The following is a 25,563-nucleotide window of genomic DNA, read 5'->3' as shown; positions in this document are numbered from 1 at the left end:
GAATCCTTAATGAATCTCCTCCTCTCTCTCTATGCCAGGCGGCTGCAGAAGAAACTAGCTCTGTCTCTCTGAGTCCAAGGCAGCCCAAGGCCAGGCAAAGAGAGATGCTGTAGGCACTGCCGGGACCGCAGCTCAGGGAAGACAGCTGTGGGATGGGGGAACAGAACCGCTCCAGATCCAGGTTTGCATCCAACTGGCTTTGTGAGGAGGAATAGCCCTTCTGGTCTCAATCTGCAGCTGTGTAATGGAGCCATGACCATCTGGTCTATACAAAAATGGTGGTGAATTCAAGGAAGACGGTGTGTGAAGAGCCTAAGTTACCAGGAGTCAAAAGAATAAAAGGCCATTATCAGGGAGGCAGGAGGTCAAAGTCCTCACTTTCCTCTGCATCTTGGGTTTTGCAGCTATACAATGAGAGGTTTGGGCAAAAAATATCTCTAACTCCTCCCCCTCCTCCTCCCCCCTCCCCGCCCCCCCCCCCCCGTGGTTCTTTTGGGCATCCTCAGCATGCCGCCTCTGGGAAGTCCTCCTGGATCCTCTGGCACACATTCTCTTTTCAGCCCTCGTAGGGCTGTTTTTCTGTGCTGGCATCGCTCACTGTTCCATGTTTCATTGTTCATTGTCCATAGTTTTCCACCACCTCCTGTGGGTCCCCATCAATTGGTTGGCTCAACAAAGGGTTGTAATGACGACTGTGGTCAGATGAAATGTAAAAGGTTTACTGCTGCTTTTCCACGCTCTTATCACTACCCTCCATAGTATGTAATTGTTTTCTCATTCATTGTCAATGCTTCCCACTAGGATGAGAGAGGGCAAAAGTGTTGCTTTGTCCGCTGCGCCTGCATTCTCAGCATCAGAAACCGCGCACAGTCTGTGCTCAAGCGGCAGGTAAAGGCAGTGCGGCGGACAGTACCCTCCGCGCTCTGCAAGGGGCGCTCCTACCCCACCCCAAGGCTAGGCCCCTCCTCTTGCGTTCTACCGACGCGCGTGCGCTGGTGCCTGCTTGACGCCAGTCTTCTCATTGCGCAGGCGCGCCGGAAGCCCAGCGCAGCGCATGCGCAGAAGGAGTCCGAGGCGTCGGCTCTGGAGGAGCCTAACTGGAAGCCGCTCGGGGTCCTGACCGCGGGCAGAGCTAGTGCGCGCCATGCTGTCCCCGGAGGCGGAGCGGGTGCTGCAGTACCTGGTAGAGGTGGAGGAGCTCGCGGAGGAGGTGCTGGCGGACAAGCGGCAGGTGAGAGGCGGCGCGGCAGGGCCGCGGGGAGGGGCCCGGGCCGGGGTGAAGGGCCCGGCGCGCATCCCGAGCCCCGCCGCCGGCGCAGCCCTTCCTTGGTTCGGCCGGTGTGAAGCGAACGCCTGCTCCGTGCTAGGCGCTCCCTTTCCCCTCTGCTCCTTCTCCCCGGGGCTGGATCGGAGACTCGAGGCCTGAGGACAGCTGTGATTGGCCGGGTGAGGACATGGAGAAGGTGGGACCCCGGCTAGGCAGGGCCTGGGGGACTCGCACAGGCAGTTTGGAGTGTGGTGCTCATTCAAGGGCAAGTCAGAGAGTCGAGGATGCTGGTGATGCAGGATTCGGGAGTTTAGGATTGGAAAGGAACCGGGAGGAGTTTTATAGGGGCGCAGAGTTAGTGGCAGGGTCTGAGACCCTCAAGGGGCCACTGCCACCGACACGGGTGCTGGTGATGGGGAGTGAACGAGTGGCCAGGGAATTTTGGAGTTGGACGCAGGAGGCAGTGTCCTGCCATGGGGGAAGGGCCTAAGGAGTCCCTCTTGTCTCCATTGAGTAGGTGTGGGGGATGGGAAGGATTGGGGGAAGTATCTTCTAAATTAAATACTGTATCACGGTGTGCCCAAGGAGAATAACAGCAGTTAAAGTTTGCCTAGTGTATTGGGGCTCGCCTGTCGTTTCAGCACTCTGAGGCTGAAGACCTTGCAGATCAGCCTAGGCTATATAGCGAGACCTCTCCCAAAGCACTAAAGGAAAAAAAAAAATTCAGGTACTTAACCTATGTCAGGTACTGCTAAACATATTTAGTTCTTGTCCAGAAACCTCTGGCTTTTCAGAGGACATAAGATAAAATAACACAACAGTTAGCTGGCAGCAGGATTCACACCTAGGTGTTTGAGCCCCACAACTGTCACTCAAGCAGTGCTCTGTACTGCCACCTCACTCCTTACACCAATGAAGTAATCAGAATACTGGTCTGCTCCTGGTTTCAGATTGTGGACCTAGACACCAAAAGGAATCAGAACCGAGAAGGCCTGCGGGCCCTGCAGAGAGATCTCAGCCTCTCTGGTAAGTTGGGACTTCCTCACTGTAGCCCTGGAGGCCTAGTCAGTCTTCTTTTGAAGACCTATGTTGTTCCTAATAGAAACCAGGCAGAAGGCCACAGAAATGACTCAGCCTCCTCGGCAATTAAAACAGCTTGTGAAGACGAGGGAGCAAATATTGCAGGTCTGACACAGACTGGCTCAGGATTTTAGCTGCTCACTTGAGTGACAGGCCATTAGCTCCTTGCTCATCGATGACAAGTTGACATTGGAGAGTGCTGGCAGCATGTGAAAGTGATGCTTTCGCTTTTGTAATACAGATAAGAAAAAGTGTAAAATATATAGCTGTAAATTGTGAGAAAGCTAAAGATGGAATTGGACATGGGTGGATTGGGAACATCCAGGAGGAAGGGTGGGATGAGTTCTTTAATGGGACTACTGGTGTGACAGTAAGCAAACAGGGAGGAGCCTGTAGAAATGAGCAACAACCAGGCCGTAATCAAGGGCTTTGGGAGCAAAAAGAAGATGTCTGTGTTTTGTTTAAAGTGCACTTGCATGTATAAAATTTTACACGTAGCAGCAAGACTCCATAAAACCCAGATCCCCATGAACTTTCCAGTATCATTCCCTCATCTCAAATTGTTGATTCACACTGGTCTCTTCATTATTCCTGACACCTAGCATACTGCAGATCTTTATCATTTCCTCGGTCCCATTTCATTTCCTTAGATATCTTCAGGGCCATACCCTCACTTTTTTCAGTTCTCTGTCCAAGTGTTAACATCAGTGAGGCCTCAGATAAACTGGTGTAGCTCTGGCATCAGTAACAAGTTCCTCCCCTACTCCAGCATTCCCTGTCCCCCTTAGCCAGCTTCATCTCTCACTACAGTTCTTAGTACTGTCTGACAAATCATTTGTTGATCCCATCTTTCACTATGAGGGTAGGAACGGTCTTGTCCTGCTATGTTCTCAACATCTAAAACAATGCCTGACAGGTAGTAGGTGCTAAAAAGCATTCCTGTTGAAGAAATGATCACATGATCACTTGTTATTTCAGAAGATGTGATGGTTTGCTTCGGGAACATGTTTATCAAGATGCCTCATTGTCAGACAAAGGAGATGATTGAGAAAGGTAGGACCTGGGGATGGGTCAGGAATGGCACTGCTTTTCCCAGAGCTGAGAGGCAGATTTTGGGCAGTTTGATGGGTGGTGGCTGTGTTACAGAGTTCAGATTGCTTAGGATTTTCATGCCTGATCTGCCACTGTGGGTTATTTCCTCATCTGTAATTTGGGAGACATCTATGTAACAAAGTTGTGAAGCTAGATAAAATGGTATGTGTATATCTAACATAGTCTTGCTTGTCAGTGAGGAACAAGTTGGATTGCAAATAACAGGAAACCCAGCAAGTTGAGGCTCATGAAAATGCAGGTCTATTTCTCACATAAGGAGTTACCCAGAGGACTGACACACAGCTGCCTGGCAGTGTCACCATAGCATATTCTCGTCATCATTGTGCCATCCTCACAGTATTGGAGTCCTTGTGCCCATGTGCCAGGTTTCAAGGGAAGGATAAAAAGCTTTCTCCCTTTCTCCATATGTGACCTTTGCCTTCTGTTTGAAAAGAAGGACATCCTGCCAGTATTTCACTATGGCTCCTCAAAGCTGTAAGGGAACCTGGGCCAGTAAGCTTTTAATTTCTGACCCCTTACAGTTGACATAGTTGAAAAATGGAGATTGGGGGACAACAGATGTCTAGGGCCTGCCACTGCCTGGGCACTTAATATGAATTACTTAAGGTCCCCAAGCTGAGAGATTCTGGGTGTTTTTGAGATGCATAAAGGCACAGAAGCTGTAAATGGTTCTTGGCTGGGAAAGAGCAGGTTAGGCATAATTTCTCCTGCATATCTTTGAAGGTTTACAGGCCAAGAAGAGGACCACAGGACCCTTTTTTATCTCTGCAGGCTTATCTCTTACCCCTCCCTGCTTGCTTACTCAGCCACAACCACTAGCCTCATCAAAGAACCCATGCCATCCTTGCTGGATAGTCTCACTCAGCACCCATCTGTGTCCAATTCCATAAGACAGTGTTTCTCCAGTCTCTGTTGATTGATTGATTGATTGATTGATTGATGCTGGTCCTGTTGCTTGAACTCAGGACCTGCGCACTGTCCCTGAACTATTTTGTACAAGGCTAGTACTCTACCATTTGATCTACAGTTCCACTTCTAGCTTTTTGGTGGTTAATTAGAGATAAGAGCCTTCCTGGAGCTTCAAATCATAATCCTCAGATCTCTGAGTGTCTAGGATTACAAGTGTGATCCACTGGCACCTGGCTTTCATACCTTTCAAACCAAGATTCTAATAGAAGAAATTGGATTTAACTTGAAGCAGAGCTTTCCAGCTATTCTGTTGAGATATATACATGGATTGTGTTTTGACTTTTGGCAGGTGTTACTGTGTATGCAAGGTAGCTTTGGACAGGCATCACTGCTTAGATTCAGGATCTCCTGGGCCCTACTGGTCTATAATTGTGGTCTAATCACTATACCTACAAGTGTTCTAGGTCACTATTAGGGTTATCAAGGACTGACACAGGCTATACAAGCTCATAAGACACCTCCTTATTTACAATGGGAAATAGAATCATTGCCAAGGCATGAAGCTTGGCCAGTCAGAGCTTCTCCCTGTCAGAAAGTGTACAAATCTGAGGGAAGGCTGTCTGCCCATACCATCACTTGTAGCTGGTAGAATGTCGCACCAGTTGTTCATTGATTATCAAACTTTTTTTCCCCAAGACTGAGGATTGAACTTGGCCTCACACTTGCTAATAAGCAAGCCCCATTTTGTGTTGATTTTCAAGGTATGATCTTGCTTTATGCCCAGGCCAGTGTGCATGATGATCCTCCTATTTGTATGTCCTTGTGTCACTGGGGATGGCAGGTGCTTGCCACTGTGCCCAGCCAGTTGAGATCTAGTCTCAGGAACTTCTTTTAGCCTGGGGCTGGTCTTGAATTGTGATCACCTGATCTTTGTTTCCAAAGTAGCCAGGATTACAGGCTATTGTGCTCCATTACACACTTTGAATAGTGAAATAAAAATCAGTGAGCCAAAAGTTGGGGCTGGGTACTCAAATTCTGTCCAGGATTGCCTCTGGTATAGCCTTGTCCTCTGCCCACCTCTTTCTTCAGATCAGGACCACCTGGATAAAGAAATAGAAAAACTCCGAAAACAACTTAAAGTGAAGGTCAACCGCCTCTTTGAGGCTCAAGGTATTAGCCTGGGGGAACTGGCAACCATGGGTGGGGATGGGGGGAATGAACCATCAGTATGTACTCTTGAAGGGCAGCAGGGAACAGCCCCTCAGCAGTGGAGATTTAGCTGGGGCTGAATGTGAATGGCACTGGGACAGTAGCAATGGTTATCTGTAGCCACCCACAGGTAGAGCAGCCTGGGAGGTTTGTGGGTCTTTTTTTTTTTTTTTTTTTTGTCGGTCGTGGGGCTTGAACTCTGGGCCTGAGTGCTGTCCCTCAGCTCTTCAGCTCAAGGCGAGCGCTCTACCACTTGAGCTACTGCGCCACTTCCAGTTTTCTGGTGGTTTATTGGAGATAGGAGTCTCACGGTCTTTCCTGCCCGGGCTGGCTTTGAACCGCGATCCTCAGATCTCAGCCTCCTGAGTAGCTAGGATTACAGGCGTGAGCCACCAGCTCCCGGCAGGTTTGTGGGTCTTATTGCTGCCACAGCTGCTTTTCTAGACCCCAGGAGATGCCTGGGATGATCTCTCATCACATGCTGGAGTGTGGTGTGGGGATCAGGCTAGCTTACCCTGAGGAAACTCAGAAAGCCTTAATCTGGTGGTCAGGGTCAGAGCTGAAATTCTAAATAAACCCAGGCAGTGTGAGCAGGTCACAGTTGTGGTAGATTTGGGGGTTTCTGGGTGGGAGTCATGACTGCAGGTTCCTGACCGTCAGGATCAGTGTGGATGTGCACCATCCCAGGCATTATGGAGTCTGAGGCCCATCAGTCAGACCTAAGGCTGAATTTGACAGCACTCCTGCAGTGTTAGCTGCTGGCCTGGGGTGGGGGTAGGGGTAGGTCTGGGTCTAGAACCAGCAGGATGTTCAGCTTGCTCATGGAATCCATTAATCTTCTTCCTCCAGGCAAACCGGAACTGAAAGGTTTTAACCTGAATCCCCTCAACCAGGATGAGCTCAAAGCTCTTAAGGTCATCTTGAAAGGATGAGATTCAAGTGTGAAGATGGGGGAACCTATTGCCAGCACCCCTCTGGACAGGAGGACCTGGGTGTTCAAACCTTGAGACCTAGAAGACAATGACACTTTGTGTCTGTGGTTCCTCTGCAGAAGTTCTTTTTGTAGTTCTCAACTGCTTAGTGGTGGCAGGAGGGATCCCTCAGCCTGTCCCTGCCTGCCTGCCTGGCCATCAGGACTTGGTGGTCACAAGACCTATTGACAGGCCTTGGCAGCTGCTAGTAGGTGTGTGGGGGTGTGGGAGCGACCACAGCAGGCATTTCTCAACAGTAGCCTGCTGTTCAGATGGCCTCAGCAGGGAGGGAACAGAGCAGGAGCTTCATTTGGGGTTCTCTGTTCCTTTCAAAGGGGAGAGGCATTTTCACCCTGCTAGAATATAGCAGGAGGCCGGCAGGTGCCTCTTAGTGCTCCATGTTCATCAAGCTTTTGCAGCAGACACACTTCTTCCCTGCTGCCTCTGGCTTTGCCCTTTGTCTTGCTGCCTTCTGGAGCAGGGGCTGCTTATCCATTGTGACCCTTACAGGGTCCTGCCATGGGGCTTCCTCCTTATGGCTCACAGGGAGTGCACCCCACTGCCTCTGCAAACAGGGCCTGGCCAGTGCTGTCCCGAGTCCCAGCCACCGTCCTGGTCTGCAGTCCTGATGTGAGGGCTGAATTGTGCTTTGTATTCACTGAGGGCTCGATAAGCGTTACCCATGCAGATGAACAGCTTCTAGTCACCTTGTTCAGCCCAGCATCCTTGTATGGTACCACCTATGAAAAGATGTAGTGCTGCCTTGAAATGCTGCCAGGACTGGCACATGGCAAAACTGAAGGGTGGGAGCATTTTGCCAAGTCCGTCCCAGACCACAGACCTGCATCTTAGCTTTGTTTTGTTTTTGGTGCTGGCCCTGGGACTTGAGCTTTTCAGCTCACTTTCCCTGAGCTTTTCAGCTCAAGGCTAGCTCTCTGCTACTCTGAGCCACAGCTCCACATCTTGCTTTATGGTAGTTAATTGGAGATAAGAGTCTTACAGACTTTTTTGCTTGGCCTGGCACTTCTTGAGTTTTATACTAGTCCCCGTGTTCTTTCCTGTAGTAGGTGAGCAAGAAGAAGCTCCCTTTCCATCCACAGAGGAGTGGTTCAGGGATCCACATTCCTGTGGGGCATTACAGACAGTGTGGAAGCTCCTTGAAGACTGGATTGGGACAAGATGCACTGAGACAAGCCACGGCAGGACAGTGTAGACTTGTTCCCTGAGGACCGCAGCTGCTGGGTTGGAACACAAGGGTAGAAGGGAAGGCGCACTAAACGGTACCTGCCGGCCTCCTGCTGGTACTCTAGCAGGGTGAAAATGCTTCTCCCCTTTGAAAGGAACAGAACCCCAAATGAAGCTCCTGCTCTGCTCTGCTGAGGAGATTTGAACTTTAAATCCTGTGACTATGGCATGTTTTAAAATACAAATGTAAAAATATAGAGAAGAGCAGAACCCACCTTAGTAGATGCTGTCTTATATAACTGCCTGGCTTAGTTTCTCCATCAGAACATCATCCCCAAAATGCATCCAAGTCAGAGTGCCTAGCTATCTCATGCACCTCTTTGGGGTTTCTTGTTTGAAGTTGGAAGCTGGGGTTTTTTAAATCAGAAAGCTAGGACTGACAGCAAGATGGTGTGGACTGCCTTCCCAGTCCTCACCTTAGCCATGGGAGAAATGGGCATGCACTGACCAGCATCATCTCATGGATGATAGTCAGGAGGGTCCATGGTGTCCTTCTCTGACATAAGGTTGGGTGTTGCAGAGGAGAAGATGGGTTCTGGGCTCAGCACATTCTCAGGTTCCCAGGAAACACTCTTAACTGCTTTGCAAGCATGCACAAGACAAATTCCCTAGCCCCAGGGACCCTTTCTGCAGGCTGAGATGTCCAAATGCCAACATTGCAGCCAGCAGCCTCCCCTGAGCCAGGCCCAATGCCCAGTGACTCCAAGGAAGGCCTATACTCATTTATTAGGTGTGATCTCTGAGTGACAGAACTCCCTGCCCTTGTCCTCATTGGCCCAGTCACCAGGGCCTGTCTAGGTTAAACCCATCCAGTCCTAGGGATTGGCTGCCTCCTGGTGCAAAGGTGCCCAGGGCCCTGGGAGATGCAGGGGACTGGCCACGCAGCAAACTGCAGCTGCTTAGCCAGCAGAGCTGCTGCTGCCAGTGAGAAGAAGGTAAACACTGCGAGGTGCGCTGTACTGCAGGGAACGGGAAAGGCCTCGCCACACCTACCAGGGCCTCCTCCCACCTCAGCTGGGTCAGCTGGGGGTTTTCTTCTGCACTTGAAGGGAGTGGAACAGCTGCCTCAACTGTTTTTTCCGGTCGTTGATGCAGCCTGAAAGAGAAGTGGGGTGGTTGGCAGGTGGTTGTCCTGGGACAAGGGGGTGAAGGGGCTTGTGTGCCCTTAGCTGTTAAGCAGAGACAGCAGGAGTCTCTTGAAGCCACAAAAAGCTCATTCCAGCCCTGCCCTGCCCTCCAGCAGGTCATCACTGGAAGACCAGCCTTGTTCAGAGAGCCCTGGGAGCATCAGCAAAGGCTCTTAACCCATCCCACACTACCTTGCCTCCTGGTTTTGCTCAGTGAATGCATAAGGTAGCACAGTGCCTGGTGTCTAGTGGAGTGCACTGTCAGCTTTCTTTCCTGACAGGCCCTGCTAGTGGCCCCTGGCCACACAGTCTGTGGAGTGGCTACCTCCACCTTCACCTGCAACCTGCTTCCTGCTGGCCCTCAGAGCTGGTTGATAGGGCAACTCCAGGGCCATTTAACCTTGATGACACCGATGGCGCTCACAATGCTGCTGGGGCACTTGAGTATCTGTAGCCTCAAGTGGGAGGCAACTATCATCCCAGCACCTAAAACCCCAGCCCTGCCTCAGGTGCTCACTAGCCCTCAAGGCTTCACTGAGCTCAGCCAGAAGGTGCACCACAAACCTCCCCAGGATTTTGTTTTGCTTTTGGTTCTGGTCCTAGGCACTGTCCATGAGCTTTTGTGCTTAGGGATGGTCCACCACCACTTTGAGCCACAGCAAGTGTGATGTCCTGAGTTCAAACCTCAGTATTTCCCCAAAAACAAGACAACCAGAAAACTGATGTCTGTCAGAGGTAAACATACAGGTCTGGCTGGATTTTGAGGATCAAAAGTTTCAAAGCCAGCTTGGGCAGCAAAGTCTGTGAGATTATCTCCAATAAACTAGTCAGAAAAAGCCAGAAGTGGCACTGTGGCTCAAAAGTGGTAGAGGACTAGCCTTGAGCAAAAAGGAGCTTAGGGATAGTGTCCAGGCCCAGAGTTCAAACCCCAGGACTGGCCAAAAAAAGGGTGAATATATTCTTTTTTTCCAAAAATGCATGAGATTGTTAATGATGGTTTCACCTGGATGATTCCACCACCACCCCCATTTTCTCTTTAGTTTTCAAACATTCTACAGGGAGTGTGAATAGCTGTTACAATCAAGGAAACTTCACATTTTAAAAATCAACTTTAAGCCTGGTGTCAGTAGCGCACGCCTGTAATCTAAGCTACTCAGGAGGCTGAGATCTGAGGATCGTTCAAAGCTAGTCTGGGCAGAAAAGTCCATGAGACTCATCTCCAAAAAGCCACTCAGTAAAATGGAAGTGTTGCTGTGGCTCAAGTGGTAGAGCCCTTGCCTTGAGCTGAAGAGCTGATGGACAGTGCCTAGGCCTAGAGTTCAAGACACATGACCGACAAAAACAAAAAATCAACTTTAGTGATGTGCTGATGTCTCATGCCTGTAATTCTAGCTACTCAGGATGCTGAGACCCACGAATCACAGTTCAAAGACAGTCCAGGCAGTCCCTGGGACCCTTCTCTCCAACGAACCACCAGGAAACCAGAAGTATTACTGTGACTCAAAGTGGTAGAGCACTAGCCTTGAGCAAGAACTCAGGGACAGTGCTCAGGCCCCAAGTTCAAGCCCCACGACCGACAAAAATAAATAACAACTCTGGACTTGAGTTCCAGAGTTGTCCTCATATTACACATATTTTGTTTGTTTTCTGATAAAGTCTTTTGAAATCTACCTTTTAACATTACTAATCACATCACACAGTGTCCTAGGTATATATACAAGTGATCCCATGTCTATTTTACAGAGATTAAGTCTTGCCCAAGATTACACAGCTGCAGAGATTGAGGTGCAATTCAATTTCTCTGGTGCACCAAGCTATCTAGACCGCAGGGCACCTCCCATGCCAGTTGCAGGCTCCCCCTCCCCCAACATACCCAGATGTGTGTTGGTCACAAAGGTTCCTATCCCTGACAGGTCTGGCGTCCCCTCCTCTCTGCTGACAGGGCCATCATTCCACATGAGGTCAAAGCCCCCGACTCGCTTTTCCCTTCCCGTGAGCCTGGACAGGCAAGAGATACAAGGGTTAAAGAAGATGCTGCTTTGCCTGATGCTGATGGTTCATACCTGTAATCCTAGCTACTCAGGAGGCTGATAGAGGATTGTGGTTCAAAGCCAGCCTGGACAGGAAAATCTGTGAGACACTTTTCTCCAATTAACCACCAGAAAACCAGAAGTGGCACTGTGGCTCAAAGTGGTACAGCATTAGTCTTGCATAAAGAGCTCAGGGGCAACACCTGAGTTCAAGCCCCATAAGAAAGAAGAGGGGCTGGGAAGGTGGCTCAGTGGTAGAGCGCTTGCCAAGCATGCATGAGGCCCTGGGTTCTATTCCTCAGCACCACATACACAAAAACAAACAACAAAGTGGTCCTGTGGCTCAAGTGGTAGAGTGTTAACCTTGAGCTGCAGAGCTCAGGGACAGCACCCAGGCTTAGAGTTCAAGACCCATGACCGGCAAGCAAAAAAAAAAAAAAAAAAAAAAAAAAAAAATGGGAGGGAGAGAAAGAAGATGTATCTGATGGAGATCTCAAGTCAGGTCATCCTGGTCCTGAAGCCCACTGTTGACCACTTTGGCCCAACCATTCCTAGGTGTTTCTTCGGGTCTCTGGGGGTTGTCTGTGTGTGTCTGTGTGTCTGGGTTTCCCCGAGGCCCCCACACTTGCCCCTGGAAACATGCTACTCTTTGTGATTTATGGTTTAAGTCTGCCTTCCTCCCCAGACCCCAGTTCCATGAAGGCAGGAACTAGGTCATGTCATGTTTGGCTTGGTGCACAGCAGGGCTCAAGTATGTATGGAATGAATAGTGGATGTCACATTCCTCCACTCCTGTCTGCCTCAGTTTTTCCTGTAAGAACCTCTTCCTTCCCTCCCCGGTCACCTGGGAAGTGGGCATAAGATCTAGGCGTGGTCAAGCAGTCACAAGGAGTGATTCAGGGATGGGCATGTGACTTGGTCTCAGCAAGGACAATTTCAAATTCTGGGGAATAAGTGGAAGAAAACTTATATGGTAGGAGGGAAGGTGAGATGGGGGGGGGGGAAGAGAAAGAACATTTAAGTATATACCAGAACAAGTGTAAGTATGAGTACACAGGCACATGGCAGGGGGCAGGCAAACCATCACTGAGCACCTGAATTTGCCCCTTCCTAAAGCCTGCCCCTAACTCTTTCCACTGTATGCACATCGTCAGAGCTTATTGCTTACTAGCCTCCTACCAGGCATCTACTGTGACCCAGGCGCTTCCCAGTGCCTTGTGTTGATAAATTAATCCCACCACCCTGGGAGATCCTCATGTTTCCTATTTTACAGATGAGAAAATTGAGGCTTCCAGAGCCCCAGAGTCATAGGGTGGCGGTGGGGGGGGGGGAGCGGTTCCTGAGTGAGTTCTGCTACTTTGAGTCCGTTTCCTGGAAAGGTTGAATTCTTAAGTCAGGATTGGAGCCTGTGGATGCCTCAGTTTCTCCACCTGGGAATGGGGGCATCACAAGGTTCTGAGTACTCTCTCCCATGGGGGAGAGAGGGACAGGCAGCGATGGGCAGTGACCACACATACACACACCTGGCTTCCATGTCCACCACGTTCAGAGTGTCCTCCAGCAGGCAGGTCTTCAGCTCGTAGTCTTCCTGGCTGCTGGCAGTGAGTGACGGGGACGCGTTGACCTCCAGGAGCCACCTAGGGAAGACAGGGAGGGAGCAGCTGAGTCACTGGGTGCCCAGAGCCCTGTGGTATTTCATTGAGGCAACAGGGGGTGTGGACCCCTCTCCCAGCTCACCGGGACGGGGATGGGGGGTGGGGGGGAGACTGGTGGGAGAACCATGCCCTTTAGTGAAAGTTCTACTATGGCTGGACCTGGAAAGGCAGAGGGAGGGTGGCCACAGTCAGCTGGAAAAGGCAGCCCGTCATCTAAAGGGCTACAGCCTTGTGGGCGTATGAGCCCAGTATTGTAAGAGCGAATGATTCCCCCCCCCCTTTTGTTTTTTGGTGCTTGTTCTGAGGCTTGAACTCAGGCCTGGGCACTGTCCCTGAGCTTCTTTTGCTCAAGGCTAGCACTCTGCCACTTGAACCACAGTGCCATTTCAAGCTTTTTTCTGTGTATGTGGTACTGAGGAATCAAACCCATGGCTCTGTGCATGCTAGGTAAACACTCTTAACTACTAAGCCACCTTCCCAGCCCTTTCAGCTTTTTTTTTTTTTAAATCATGTAGAGTCTCACAGACTTTCCTGCCTGAGCTGGCTTAGATCTCAGCCTCCTGAGTAGTTAGGATTACAGGTGTGAGCCATCAGTGCCCAGCTCCATCCTAATTTCTATGTAAACATCAATTTTTAGAGCTTATCGGCCAATTTAAATTAAACACGTAATAACATTCTGAATATCAAATCTGGCCAAGTCCTTGCACGTGCAGGCCAAGAGTGCAGGATTCTAACTTGGGATGGTCTCGTGTTCTAGAAAACTCTGTGAGGGTACAGAGAAGGAAGGCTCCCAGCAAAAGACAAGGGAGCATGGACACCCTCCTTTCACAATTTGCCACTTCCTCCCACACCCCCCCCCAGTATGCACCCTAAATTGCAGCCATTCTTGCCGCAGGGCCTAAAGGAGAGAAATCATGAGTGTGGGCTGAATTAGGGTTTGCTCTTGTGCCCTCCTTCCTGTCTCCCTTGGCAAAGATGTGGTAGGCCAGGGCATCCAGCTGTACTGGGGCATGGGGGGAGCCCAGTGCAGGCACTGAGACCCGGGGCCTGGCTTTACCCTTGACTTGCCACTAAGCTCAGGCTCTCTGAAGCACCCAGGAGTCTGCACGCTGCGTGTGTGCTGTGCGGCCGTCTCAGTGGTCCCTGCCAGCTCATGCTTGTTCTCTTGCTAACTCCCACCCTCTAGGGTGCTGTGGGAGCGTGCCGCATTCTTGGCAGGGCCTGTTCAAGATTTCCTTACACAGCATTTTGCCTCCTCCATGTGCCAAGACTTCCAGAGGTGAAATTTCTTGCCTGGTATAAAGGGTGTATCTCTGACTCAGCTGACCATCAGGACATGCTCTAAGAGAAGGCGACAGCTCATTTACTCCTAACCAACTTCTAAGGACAGGCATGGGGCACAGATCCATTATACAGACTGGCAATCTAAGGCCCAGCAAAGGTTGGGTGCCCAAGTTTCCACTACTAGGAAGTGGCAGAGCTGGTATCCAAACCCGGGTGTTCTGAGTGGCGTGTGGGAAGAACCATGGGCCCCGGTCCTCGGCCCCGTCCACTCACGGCTTGAGGTCCTGGTCGATGAGGATGTCGTAGCCATAGAGCTCGAAGCAGTGTTTGTCGCTGATGATCACCTTCTGCACACTCTGCAGGCTCTTGACAAAGATGTTGTCCATGTCGCTGAAGAGCACCTCCACCACCTGGGGGCCGTGCTTGGAGGCCAGGTACTGCCGAAAGCGCTGGAGCATCCACTTACAGCCCTGGAACAAGCAGCAGGGGTGCAAGAGGGTTATCTGGAGGGGCAAGAGGGGCCCCACCTTGACTCCCATGGCTGGGGAGGAGATGTAGCATAACCAAGAAAACTGATCTTCCCCTGGGTGCCCTGCACTGGCCGTGTGTGCCCACCACCAGTAAGTGTTCCAGAGGCCACTGCCCCCACCTCCCTTCCCACCGCTGGGACTGGAGTGTGAGCATGTAGGAGAGGGAAAAGATGGGAGTGGGTAAGAGCTAGGGGCTCACTCTCCTGGGCCCCCTGACCTCAGCCTTAACTCCGAGAAGTCCGTATTGGAACCTAGCCTTGCAAATATAGGGATAAGATACACAAAAAGACAGACAGATGAGAATCTATCAGTATGATAAGTTGATCGATCAACTGATTGATAGGAGAGCTCCAAGATGGAAGAATGGATGGTGTTTTTTGTTTTGTTTTGGTCAGCCATGGGGCTTGAACTCAGGGCCTGGACGCTGTCCCTGAGCTCTTTTGCTCAAGGCTGGTCCTCTACCACTTGAGCTACAGCTTCACTTCCAGTTTTCTGGTATTTAATTGGAGATCAGCATTTCACAGACTTTGCTGCCTGGGCTGGCTTTGAACCACAATCCTCAGATCTCAGCCTCCCCAGTAGCTAGGATTACAGGTGTGAGCCACCAGCACCTGGCTTGCATTTTGGCTTTAGGGGCAAATTAGTTCAAAGGTCACATGGTTAGTGGCCTTTGATGTATCCTTGCCCTGACTGTCGATGGGAAAGGTGAGCCTGCCCTCGCTGGAAAACCATATCCAGCCCTGGGCTCCTTGTCATGTCACTCATCCCGCCCCATCCCATCCCAGGGCTGGACCCAGGGGAGAATGCAGCGTCCTCACCTTCTTTGGGTGGTAGTCAGGAGATGTCTTTTGTACTGCAACGTTGGTGAGGTGCACATCTGACAGAGGCTGTGGTCAAGGGCCAGAGGGCGCAGGAAGGAAGGACAAGCCCTGCCCCGTGAAGTCCCCAGGGACTGAACCAAGCCTTTGGTTTGGAACTGGGTGGAAAAGTCACAAACCAGCCCTCTAAGTCAGCATATTTGAACTTTGCAGGCAGAACTTGGCCTGGGTTCAAATCTTAACAGCACCTGGCTTTACAGGCTTATTGAAGGGTCTGATAAAAATCCTGTGTAAGAGCTGGGAAGGTGGCTCAGTGGTAGAGTGCTTGCCTTGCATGCATGAGGCCCTGGGTTCCATTCCTTAGCACCACATAAGCAGAAAGCCAGGAGTGGCTCTGTAGCTCAAGTGGTAGAGCACTAGCCTTGAGCTGAAGAGCTGAGAGACAGCGCCCAGGCCCAGAGTTCAGGCCCCATGACTGACAAAAAAGAAAAAAAAATCCTGTGTTAAAGAGCCTCTCAGATCACCTGGCATAGTTGATAAGATAGACTTGAATTCAGGGCCTGGGCACTATTGCTGAGCTTTCTCATTCAAGGTTAGTGCTCTACCACCTGAGTCACAGCTCTACTTCTGGCTTTTTGGTGGTAAGTTGAAGATAAGCATCTCATAGATTTTCCTGCCTAAGCTGGGTTTGAACTGAGATCCTTAGATCTCAGCCTCCTGAGTAGCTGGGATCACAGGCGGGAGCTCCTGGAGCTCTGCAGCTGGTAGGATTTCATTATGAGTTTTCAACTCAGAGACAACTAAACTTCTGACAAAGATAGAGACCAAATCCAGATCAGCCAGCACCATGGTGATTCAAAAGGAGACTCTCAGGCCTGTGGGCCACCCTGGCCCGGCCCCTGTGCAGGACTCCACCTCCAGTGTGACTACAAAGAGCATCCCAGCTGAAAGTTGTCTGGTGACAGGTGGCCTGGCTCTACCCTTCCCTGCCCTGCTCTGTTCCAGCTACATGGGACAGGACCAGACAGGAAAGAACTGGAGGCCACTTCCCTAAGCTCAAAGGAGAAGCAGGACTTCATTTTGAGACTATGAGCAGACACACACACACACACACACACACACACACACACACACACACACACACACACACACACACACACACACACACACACACACACCAGGCTGACCTACTGCCCACTCTCCCTTTGTCCAGCAACAAAGACACACACACACACACACACACACACACACACACACACACACACCCCAGGCTGACCTACTGCCCACTCTCCCTTTGTCCAGCAACAAAGAGCAGACAACAGTCAGTCTGCAGAGAAATATAGTTGAGTAGCTATGAAATCTTCAATGGACAGGGGGAGGTAGGGGAAGGAAGGAAGGGAGGGAGAGAGGAAGGAAGGAGGAGGGAGGGAAGGAGGGAGGGAAGGAGGGAGGGATGACAGAGGAACCGATGAATTACTATGGGAATCAACTGTAAAAACAGAAATAATCACATCAGGACAAAAATGAAAGGCTAGCATGAAAATCTCATATAAATTATTGACAATAAAACATTATGACCTTAATAAAAACTGTGGAAACATAAAAGAGAAAGTGTAACCAGTAGAAGACCATCTGGGAAAGTGCTCAAAGTTTCTAGTCAGAGAAACCATTTTGAGGGTAGTAATCAGGGCATCGAGGAGTGTGGGATGGGGTAGGACAGGGTGGGGGAGGCAAATTTCAGGAGATGCAAAATGTAAGGCAAAGCCTCCTTTCTCATGCTGTCAGGAAAAAAAATCGGAACTCAGAATAGTTACAAGAAGTAGCCTAGGGGCTGGGGGTTTAGCCCAGTGGAAGGGCACCCGCCCGGCGCGGGCAAGGCCCTGGGTTCGGTCCTCAGCCCTGGGAAAAAAAAAAAAAAGAAGTAGCCTGAGCAATGTTCACCCTTACTTACATGTGTCCACTGTCTTAGAAATGCCTCCTTAAAAGCTGGGCACTGGTGGCTCACGCCTGTAACCCTAGCTACTCAGGAGGCTGAGATCTGAGCATCATGGTTCAAAGCCAGCCCTGGGCAAGAAAGTCTGTGAGACTCTTACCTCCAATAAACTACCAGAAAACCAGAAGTGGCGCTGTGGCTCAAGTGGTAGAGCATTCTCCTTGAGCTGAAGAGCTGAGGGACAGGGCCTAGGCCCAGAGTTCAAGCCCCAAGACCGACAGAAAGAAAAAGAAAAAAGAAAAAGAAATGTCTTCTTCAAGCGGCTGCTCCCAGCACTGGGGATCTGGGATGAAATGGTATGTTCATGGAGAGGGCAGTGAACATGTAGAGAACTCTTCTAGAAAGAATCTTCCCAGATGCCTCTGGCCTAGTATTTATTCTACTGTGACACCATTCAAAAGAGGAAATGTTAAGTACGGTAAAAAGTTTGCCCCAAACACTCTTGCTTATGCCTGGATATCTAGCTACTCAGGAGGCTGAGATCTGAGGATCATGGTTTGAAGCCAGACAGGAGAGTCCGAGAGGCTCCTGTCTCCTGAAGGTTTCCTCTGCCAGCACTGCTCTGTGCCCTGTGTGCATTATTAAAAAAAACAAAAACTCAGCAATAAAACTAACTACAACTACATCTGATGGCATAGTATGTGATAAATGCTTGTTAGAATTGCACTATAAAATTAACATGCTGGAGATGAGATTGGCAAAGTAGAAAAACCAAACAGAAAAACACGGCAGAAGGGCCTGATCCTCATCCTGCATTCAGTCATGCCCCCGCCCCCCCCCCCCCCGTGCTCCCTGAAATTGGTGTGTGTGTGTGTGTGTGTGCACGCGTGTGTGTGTGTGTGTGTGTGTGTGTGGCGGATGGGGGGGAGGATCAGGACACAAATCCCAGCGCTGGCTGGGATCCCCAGCCCTGGTAGGGGTGGGGTGGGGGAAACACCCTCTCTTCATGCAGGTAATGTATGTGCCGACTCAGCAACTATATATTTCTGATCGCCTCCCTTTTCTTCTGAAACCCAGGCCTAAAAATCTTTACAACTTTTTTTGCTGTTTTTTGGGGGAGGGGCAGTATGTAGTCCTCCAATTTGAGGTCTTCCTGCCTCAACTTTTTTTCCTGGTTGTGGGGCTTGAACTCTGGGCCTGGGCGCTGTACCTGAGCTTGTCAGCTCCAGGGGAACACTCTACCACTTGAGCCACAGCACCACTTCTGGTTTCCTGGTGATGACTTGGAGATGAGAATCTCATGGACTTTCCTGCCCGGGCTGGCTTTGAACCGCGATCCTCAGATCTCAGCCCCCTGAGTAGCTAGGATTACAGGCGTGAGGCACTGGTGGGCAGCTTTGCCTCAGCTTTCTGAATGCTGGGATTACAGGTGTGTGCCACCACACCTGCCAAGACTTTTTAAAAAAAATGTTTCTATTTTGTAGATAATAATATACTTATATGTTCAAAAGTAAAAGAGTACAAAAATTGTATATAAGGAAGTATCTTTTTTTTTGCATCCCATCCCTACCCAACCATATCTCCTCCCAAAAAAACTTTTATTTCCAGTCTCTTTTTCCTTCCTTCTTATGTGTGTGTGTGGGGGGGGGCCGCAGGGAGGTGGTACAAGGATTGAAGTTTAGTCCTTGAGGATGCCAGGCAAGCACTCTGACATTGAGCTATGTCCCAGTCACGTTAGCTTCTTTCCTTCCTTCCTTCCTTCCTTCCTTCCTTCCTTCCTTCCTTCCTTCCTTCCTTCCTTCCTTCCTTCCTTCCGTCTTGAGCTTGCTAGGCTGGTGCTTTAGCACATGACCATGCACACTTCCAGTGTTTCCAGCTTTAGCATAAATGAGAGCATCCTTTCCACTCTCATGACCGTTTACTTTCAGTTAACAATCAATACATCTTGGAGACGGTTCCATGGCAACACATAAAGCACTTCCCCACTCATTTTAGCAGCTGCATAGTATTCCACTGTATAATGTGCCATCCATCTAGCTTTGCTCTCACAAGCAAGGCAGTACAGGCGTGACCTTTAGTGTGAGTGCACCTGCATAAATCCACAAATGGTAATTGCTGGATCAGAAGGCACGAGTATAACTGGCATTGGATAGATATTAACCAGATGGCCTAGCAAAGGCCCTCCCCAGTCTCACCAAGAAAGTGGGCTGTTCCACTTTGTGCTCTGCCAATCAGACAGATAACATCAGAATCATACTGGAATGGATGAGTGAGTAAAAGGGGAAAGGGTGAGTTTGAGGGAAAAGGTGCAGAAAAGGGTGTCAATGCAGCCCGGAGAGTTGGTACGAATGCCTGTGATCTCAGCACTCAGGAGGCTGAGGCAGAAGGATCATGAGTTCAAGGAAACCTGAGCTAAAGAGCACCATTTCCGGCTTTTCCTGTGTATGTGATACTGAGGAATCGAACCCAGGGCCTCATGCATGCAAGGCAAGCACTCTACCACTGAGCCACCTTCCCAGCCCCAGACATGACTGTTAAGCACACCGCCAAGACCATCACCCAGCAACATAGTTCAGGGTGAGCTGCTTTGAGCAGGGGTCACACCCCCATGCCTGGGAGCTCCCTGAGGGAGGTACTGGGCCTGTCTTGTTCACTGATGTATTTCTCACACCCAGACCCAGCAGGCACCCAACACACATTGGGGGAGACAGGCCAGGTGGGGACAGGTGTGCAGGGTGGGGTTAGTGGGCTCCAGGATACACTGGTCATCCAGGCTGTTCAGAGTGAAGCGCGTGTTGGAGAAACGGGCGAAGCCATCTCGGTAGAGCCAGGCCCGCAGTGGAATGTACTGAGGTGGGAGAGAGAAAAGGCAGGGGCTGTACAGACGAACACTTCCATGCCTCCTGGGCCTGTCTAGCCTCCTCCAGCAATGTCCTTCTTTCTTTCTGCTTTGCCATCAGGGAACAAAAGGACCCAGCCTCTTCTTGCTCTACCACATGTGACACTGCCAGACTTCAAGTCCAAGAAGACAGGGGTTGAGCCCACCTAGATACCCTTACCCTTGTGCCCAGCACAAGTAGCCACCATGAAGGTTTCAATATCTGATGAATGGATGGATGGATGGATGAGTGGAGAGAGTACAGCAACTGTTTGTTTAAAAGAGGAGGTTCTGGGCCAGGCTGTCTGGAGTTTAATGCCAGTTCACCACTGCCCTACTGTGTGACCTTGGGCAAGTCACTCAGCCTCTCTTTGTCTGTTCTTATCTGTAAAATGAAGATGATAATAACCTAAGACCTCACTGTGTGATTAGGAATGGATGGGATACAGCCTGCTGGGTACTAGGACCTGGTACTTAAGAGATACTCAGTAAATGTCCATTGGGGTTGCTACAGATGAATGAATAAAGGACAAGTTAAAGGGCAAAGCTAGATGTCCCTGGGCTTCTCTGGGCAGAGAAGCGAGAAGACAAGTTGACACCATGTTTCCACAATGGCCCCTGCTAGAGGAAGGGGCCCCACAGCTCACCGACATCACCAGCACATAGACACGCAGGTCAAACTTGCGGCCTGTGGGCAGAGAAAGAATGAATTCCTGCAGCATATATTACTGGATGTCAGACTCCATCCTAGGCTGGGGGACCGCCAGGCATGAATGAATCCCTGTGGCTACAGAGCTCCAGCCAAACTTCCCAGGGGACAGGACAGCTGGGGGAGGGATCCCCGCTGGGGAAAGGCTTGAGGTTTCGTGATCAAAGAGGGCTTCGTGGGAAATGATGAGTGACAGGCTGCAAGGCGGGCAGGGACAGAGGCCCAGATGGGCAAGGAGCCTGGGGCCCAGGGCAGGAAGGAGGGGAGGGGAGGCAGGTAGCAGAGTCAGGTCAAATACAGATGAGGTGCATGAGGCTGGCAGGGCCAGTGCCTGTGCAGTCTTTGGGGTCTGTTCTGTAAGCCATGAGGAGTCACAAAAGGGAGACCAAAGTCCCTGGAAATGGCATTGGAGTGGAGTGGTACCAGAGCAGTGGTAGTTGCACCAGGGAGGTCAACACAGCTGCCTGAGGGGACACGGTCAGGAATGGATGGAGGCCAGAAAGGTGGCCAGACAGCTTCTAGCTTCTTCTGGTGAAGAACCAGAGGTAACTACAATGGTTCCTAGATTCTGGCTTAGCCACCTAGGGATTGGAGTTGCTGTGACCCAGATGCACAAACTGGGGAAGAGCCAGGCTGGGGGAGAGGGTTAAATCTTGGGCACCCTGGGCTGGAGTTGCTGGAAGATGACCCAAGATGTTTGGGGTTCAAGGGCAAGGTCTAGGCTGGAAACATAAAGTGGGAGTTACTGGTATCTGGGTGGGGGTTAAAGGTAGAGACAGGATGGCTCACTGGAGGAAGGAAGAGAAGAGACAAGACCTAGGAATGGCCAGTGCCCATGGACATGGCAGAGGCATGAAAACAGTTGCAAGGCCCCCCAGGTCAGCCCATGTCTCCAGGCCTGCAGTCATAGACCCCATGTGGGAAAGGCAGGCACAGGTTGGCCTGAGGACAGGTTTGACTTTGTCATGCCCTCTCCCTGTGTTCCATGGCCAAGCCAACCCATGGGTGACTGCTTGAAATCACTCGGGTCTCAGATCACAAGTCTCTGAGGGCCCTCCTAATCTCATGACACCCTATGTTACTTCATAACACCCAACTCCGTGCGGGACAGTTGTTGATTTCTACTTCCCAGCCTGAGGCTCAGCTAGGGTACAAGTTCCATGAGAGCAGGACAGCTGACCAGAGCCCCAGACACGGGGAGGGGATGCCCAAACCAGAGGCAGCAGACACCCAGGGGAGCCTTGGAACTGCTTGTTAGCTGAAGGCAGGAGTGAAGGACCTGGTTCTCCACGGAAGAGGAGAATGTTTGAGACTCCTGTCAGGCAGAGGGAACCATGTGGCAGCGGATGGGAGTGGGAAGGTCTCCCGGCTCTCTCCTGCTGTCAGACTGGGCCCAGACAGTCTGCTAGCCAAGGCCTTTTGACCTGACTGCATGACTGACAGGCAGAAGTGGGTTGTGGCAGCCGGGGGGAGGGGAGGTTGGGGGTGGCCGGTGCAGATAGGAGCCATCTCACCGCCTATCAGGTACGGATTTTCAATGTAACGCTGAGCTACGTAGTTCTCCACAGGAATCTCATCTTTCTGGTCGTCGGAACTGCGTGTGTCCTAGTTGTAAAAATATCAATAACATTTAGCCAGCCCTTCCTGTGTACTAGGCAAAATATGAAGCACTATGTCCAGGCATATGCAGGTCATTATGTCTTTGGGGTATATTCTTTGGACCTTAAATCAGCCCTCTTATGCAAGTATTAATGTGATTGCCATCCAATGAGAAACGGAAGCACAGAGAAGCTTAGCCAAGGTCATACAGCTGATGAGTGGTACAGCAGGGGTGTGGACCCACACAGTTTGGGCCCTGGGCCTGAGCATTTAATCTCTAGACCTGTGTGGTACTCATTACTTGACTTAAGTAAGTATAACTCCTCTGTATATCACCTTTGTAATACAATTTTAAAAAACAAAAAAAAATTTAAATGACTAAAATGATGAAGGTAATGTCATATGTGGTTTACCACAATTTTTAGGGGTGCTGGAAACCAGGACTTCCAACATGTTTAGCGTACCCCCATCTCTTGTACAATTTTTACAGGGGAAATGAAAGTTTAACAAGGGGCCAGCTCGGGCTGGGAAGGTGGCTCAGTGGTAGAGCGCTTGCCTTGCATGCCTGGGGCCCTGGGTTCAATTCCTCAGCACCACATAAGCAAAAAGAAAAAAGCCGGAAGTGGCGCTGTGGCTCAAGTGGTAGAGTGCTAGCCTTAAGCTGAAGAGCTGAGGGACAGCGCCCAGGCCCAGAGTTCAGGCCCCACGACCGGACCCAAAACAAACAAACAAACAAAAAAAAAAAGGGCCAGCTGTTAGCCTGGGTGCCCAGCTGTCACCTTTGCCATCGCTGCAGAAAGTTCTAGCTGTGGTGCAGCCCCAGACCCCGGGCTGTCCTCTCCCTCCCCAACCTGCCAGCCCAGTTCTGGACCACAGCAGGGCTGGGGAGGCAGGTGCACCCACACGCATGCGCGCATGGTCCCCACCCAACCTGAGGTCCTTTCCCACCCATTGTTTCCTTTGTCCTTTCCTGTCCGTTGAACCCTTGCAAGCAATCTTGTGAGAACTGTGACCTCAACTGTGGGTCCTCAAGGGTCCTTGTGATGGACCCACAAAGCCACCCACAGCGGGAGCACTGGGACTCAGGGCTTCCTTCCAGCTCTGGGGCAGGCCCCCCCTCCCCTTTTGGGGACCCTAGTCTCTCCCCCTGGTACTCACATGGCTGCCTGAGGGATTGCTGGCGCTGCTGCGGGGGGCCGGGGCCTCCAGGCTGGTGAGCTTCTTTCCCACAGTGCCCTGACAGTGATCGAGGAACGAGGAACAGGGACACAGGGTGTAAGGGGAGAAGCATTGATTAAGCACCTGCTGTAGCCTGGGAGCTGGGTCAGCCTGCCCTTCCCTGTCCATGAATGCATCTGTATCCTGGGTGGGCTGTGCCCAGGTGAGGTCACTTGCCCAATGCCACACAGCTACAGAGGGGCCACATCAGGATCTGAACCCAGACCATGTGTTCCAGAGACTTCTGCTCCTGTGGCAGGCCTGTGGGCAGAGCTCCCTGCCAGCAGTCTAGGGCAGGCAGGGCAGAGGTTTGGAGAGGAAGGGGAAGAGGCAGGCTCACCTTCCTCCAGTCCATGATGTCCTTCAGCCTCCGGAAGAGAAAGATGCCCTTCCCCTGAGAACGGGCTACCTGGGATGGGCAGGTGCAGAAAGGCTGCTCTAGCCCCGAGGTTCCTTGCTGGTCCTCTCACTAGCATTTCTCTAGCCATCTCCCCCGTGGGCTCCCAGCGATACCCAGAGGAATGTCCAGCTCAGCCCGAAAGGACTAGAGCAGGGGGAACTGGCAGGAGGGGGACCATTTGCATGAATAATGCAAAAGAACAGACAATTAAAAAACCATTTCTAACAGTCCTGGGAACATATCATCCAATTCTTTTTTTGGAAATCAATTTGCCTTCCTAATTAGGTTTTGCTTCAGCTAATAGTCAAATCAGTCTGCCTCTGCTGAGCCCCTGCATGGATAATTCATGGCTGCACAGAGGCAAGGGGCTGGGAGGGTCTTTAATACTTTGCACAGTGGCCCTCCTCCCCCTCCCCCCCCCCCCCCCGGCTTGTCACCCTCCTGTGAGAAAAGCCTCCAGTGGGAGCCTCCTGCCTGGTCTTGCACACACACAGTACCCAGGAGCTCACCACCCTACCAGTCTCCCAACTTAGCCCATTTTATTTCAGGAAAGCTTTGTTAAGCAGACGGCTTTGTTCCTTGTTCCGGGCAGTATGCTACAGGTGTAACTTATACCTCATAGAATTTCTGCAGCCTAACCAACATGGAGTTCAAATTTGCCAACTGGGCTGGCTTTTCCAGCTTCCAAGAACAAATCTGACACGTGGAAGCCAGGAGTCCTTTTGTTATCCAAGCCTTTAAGCTTGTCAGCATAAATGCACCCTACAGGTACAAACTCCCACTCCCCAAGTTCTCCTGTGTGCATGGTCTACTGGGGCTGCTCATGGTAGGGCGCCTGCTCTGCCTGCCATGCTGTGCACCCTGCCTCGGGGCACACCCTGTGGGTCACCAGTGACATCAGAGGCAGCCAGATGTGACCAGTGACTTTGGAAAACAGTAAATCAGTGCACATCAAAGGCTTCCAACCATCCACAGCCTGGAAAAAGAAGCACTTGGAAGAATGCTATCCATCTTCTATAACTCCAACTTATAAAGTACTACAATTACTGAATCAGACCAAATAAATATATCTTATTCGTGGCTTAGGGAGTGAATGAGTGAGTGTGTGTGTGTGTGTGAGTGTGTGTGTGTGTGTGAGTGTGTGTGTGTGTAGGGAAGTCTGAGGGGGAACTGCTGAGGTACTAGTGATATTGTGTTTAAGACCTGGGTGCTGTGTACTGGAGTTCATTTGCTTTGTGAAAATTCATACTATACTTCCTTCACTTGGGCACTTTTAAAAAAAATAAATGGGTAGTAATAGGGTTTGAACTCCTGGCTAGGTACGTATACTACTGGTTGAGCCATCTACCAGTCCATCTTGGGAGGCACTGTCCTTGAGCCTCTCCGTGCTCAAAGCTAACTCAAAGCTAGCACTCTACCACTTGAGCCACAGCACTGCTTCCGGCTTTTTCAGTTTATGTGGTACTGAGGAATCGAACCCAGGGCTTCATGCATGCTAGGCAAGCACTCTACTGCTAAGCCACCTTCCCAGCCCTCCTCTTTTCTTTGAATGCTGTCTGTGAAGTGTGAAGTGATAGTTTTTTTTTAA

General features: G+C 50.7%; 2 protein-coding genes across 5 annotated transcripts in view; one reads left to right on the top strand and one right to left on the bottom strand.

Annotated features, from left to right (window-relative positions):
- Positions 1-1,067: 1,067 nt before the first annotated feature.
- Positions 1,068-8,008, top strand: Pdrg1 (p53 and DNA damage regulated 1). 3 transcript variants are annotated; one of them, XM_070007021.1, is made up of 5 exons: positions 1,068-1,231; positions 2,218-2,293; positions 3,329-3,400; positions 5,459-5,539; positions 6,428-8,008. In XM_070007021.1, the coding sequence occupies exons 1-5, from the start codon at positions 1,145-1,147 to the stop codon at positions 6,508-6,510; spliced, it is 399 nt and encodes a 132-aa protein (XP_069863122.1). In that variant the 5' UTR covers positions 1,068-1,144; the 3' UTR covers positions 6,511-8,008. The 3 variants fall into 3 exon arrangements, with proteins under 3 accessions (XP_069863122.1, XP_069863121.1, XP_069863123.1); XM_070007020.1 differs by having other exon boundaries at positions 3,326-3,400; XM_070007022.1 differs by lacking the exon at positions 3,329-3,400.
- A 79-nt stretch (positions 8,009-8,087) lies between these two features.
- The window catches only part of Ttll9 (tubulin tyrosine ligase like 9), a 41,763-nt gene continuing 24,287 nt past the window's right edge, over positions 8,088-25,563 (bottom strand). Inside the window, exons 6-15 of one of the 2 annotated variants that reach the window (XM_070007018.1) lie at positions 23,916-23,984; positions 23,516-23,593; positions 22,273-22,363; positions 20,697-20,737; positions 19,932-20,019; positions 15,239-15,297; positions 14,164-14,360; positions 12,475-12,588; positions 10,795-10,919; positions 8,088-8,890 (exon numbers count right to left, since the gene is read on the bottom strand). In XM_070007018.1, the coding sequence (XP_069863119.1) occupies positions 8,814-8,890; positions 10,795-10,919; positions 12,475-12,588; positions 14,164-14,360; positions 15,239-15,297; positions 19,932-20,019; positions 20,697-20,737; positions 22,273-22,363; positions 23,516-23,593; positions 23,916-23,984 (939 nt within the window). In that variant the 3' untranslated portion in view covers positions 8,088-8,813. The remainder of the gene's footprint in view (positions 8,891-10,794; positions 10,920-12,474; positions 12,589-14,163; positions 14,361-15,238; positions 15,298-19,931; positions 20,020-20,696; positions 20,738-22,272; positions 22,364-23,515; positions 23,594-23,915; positions 23,985-25,563) is intronic. The other variant, XM_070007019.1, reaches the window with a different exon arrangement.

Source organism: Dipodomys merriami, unplaced genomic scaffold (genome assembly GCF_024711535.1).
Source record: "Dipodomys merriami isolate MVZ:Mamm:240054 unplaced genomic scaffold, mDipMer1.0.p SCAF_7, whole genome shotgun sequence".
In the NCBI taxonomy this organism is placed as follows: Eukaryota; Metazoa; Chordata; class Mammalia; order Rodentia; family Heteromyidae; genus Dipodomys; species Dipodomys merriami.
Note: the sequence above shows the minus strand (reverse complement) of the source record. Positions and strands in the feature narration are given on the sequence as shown.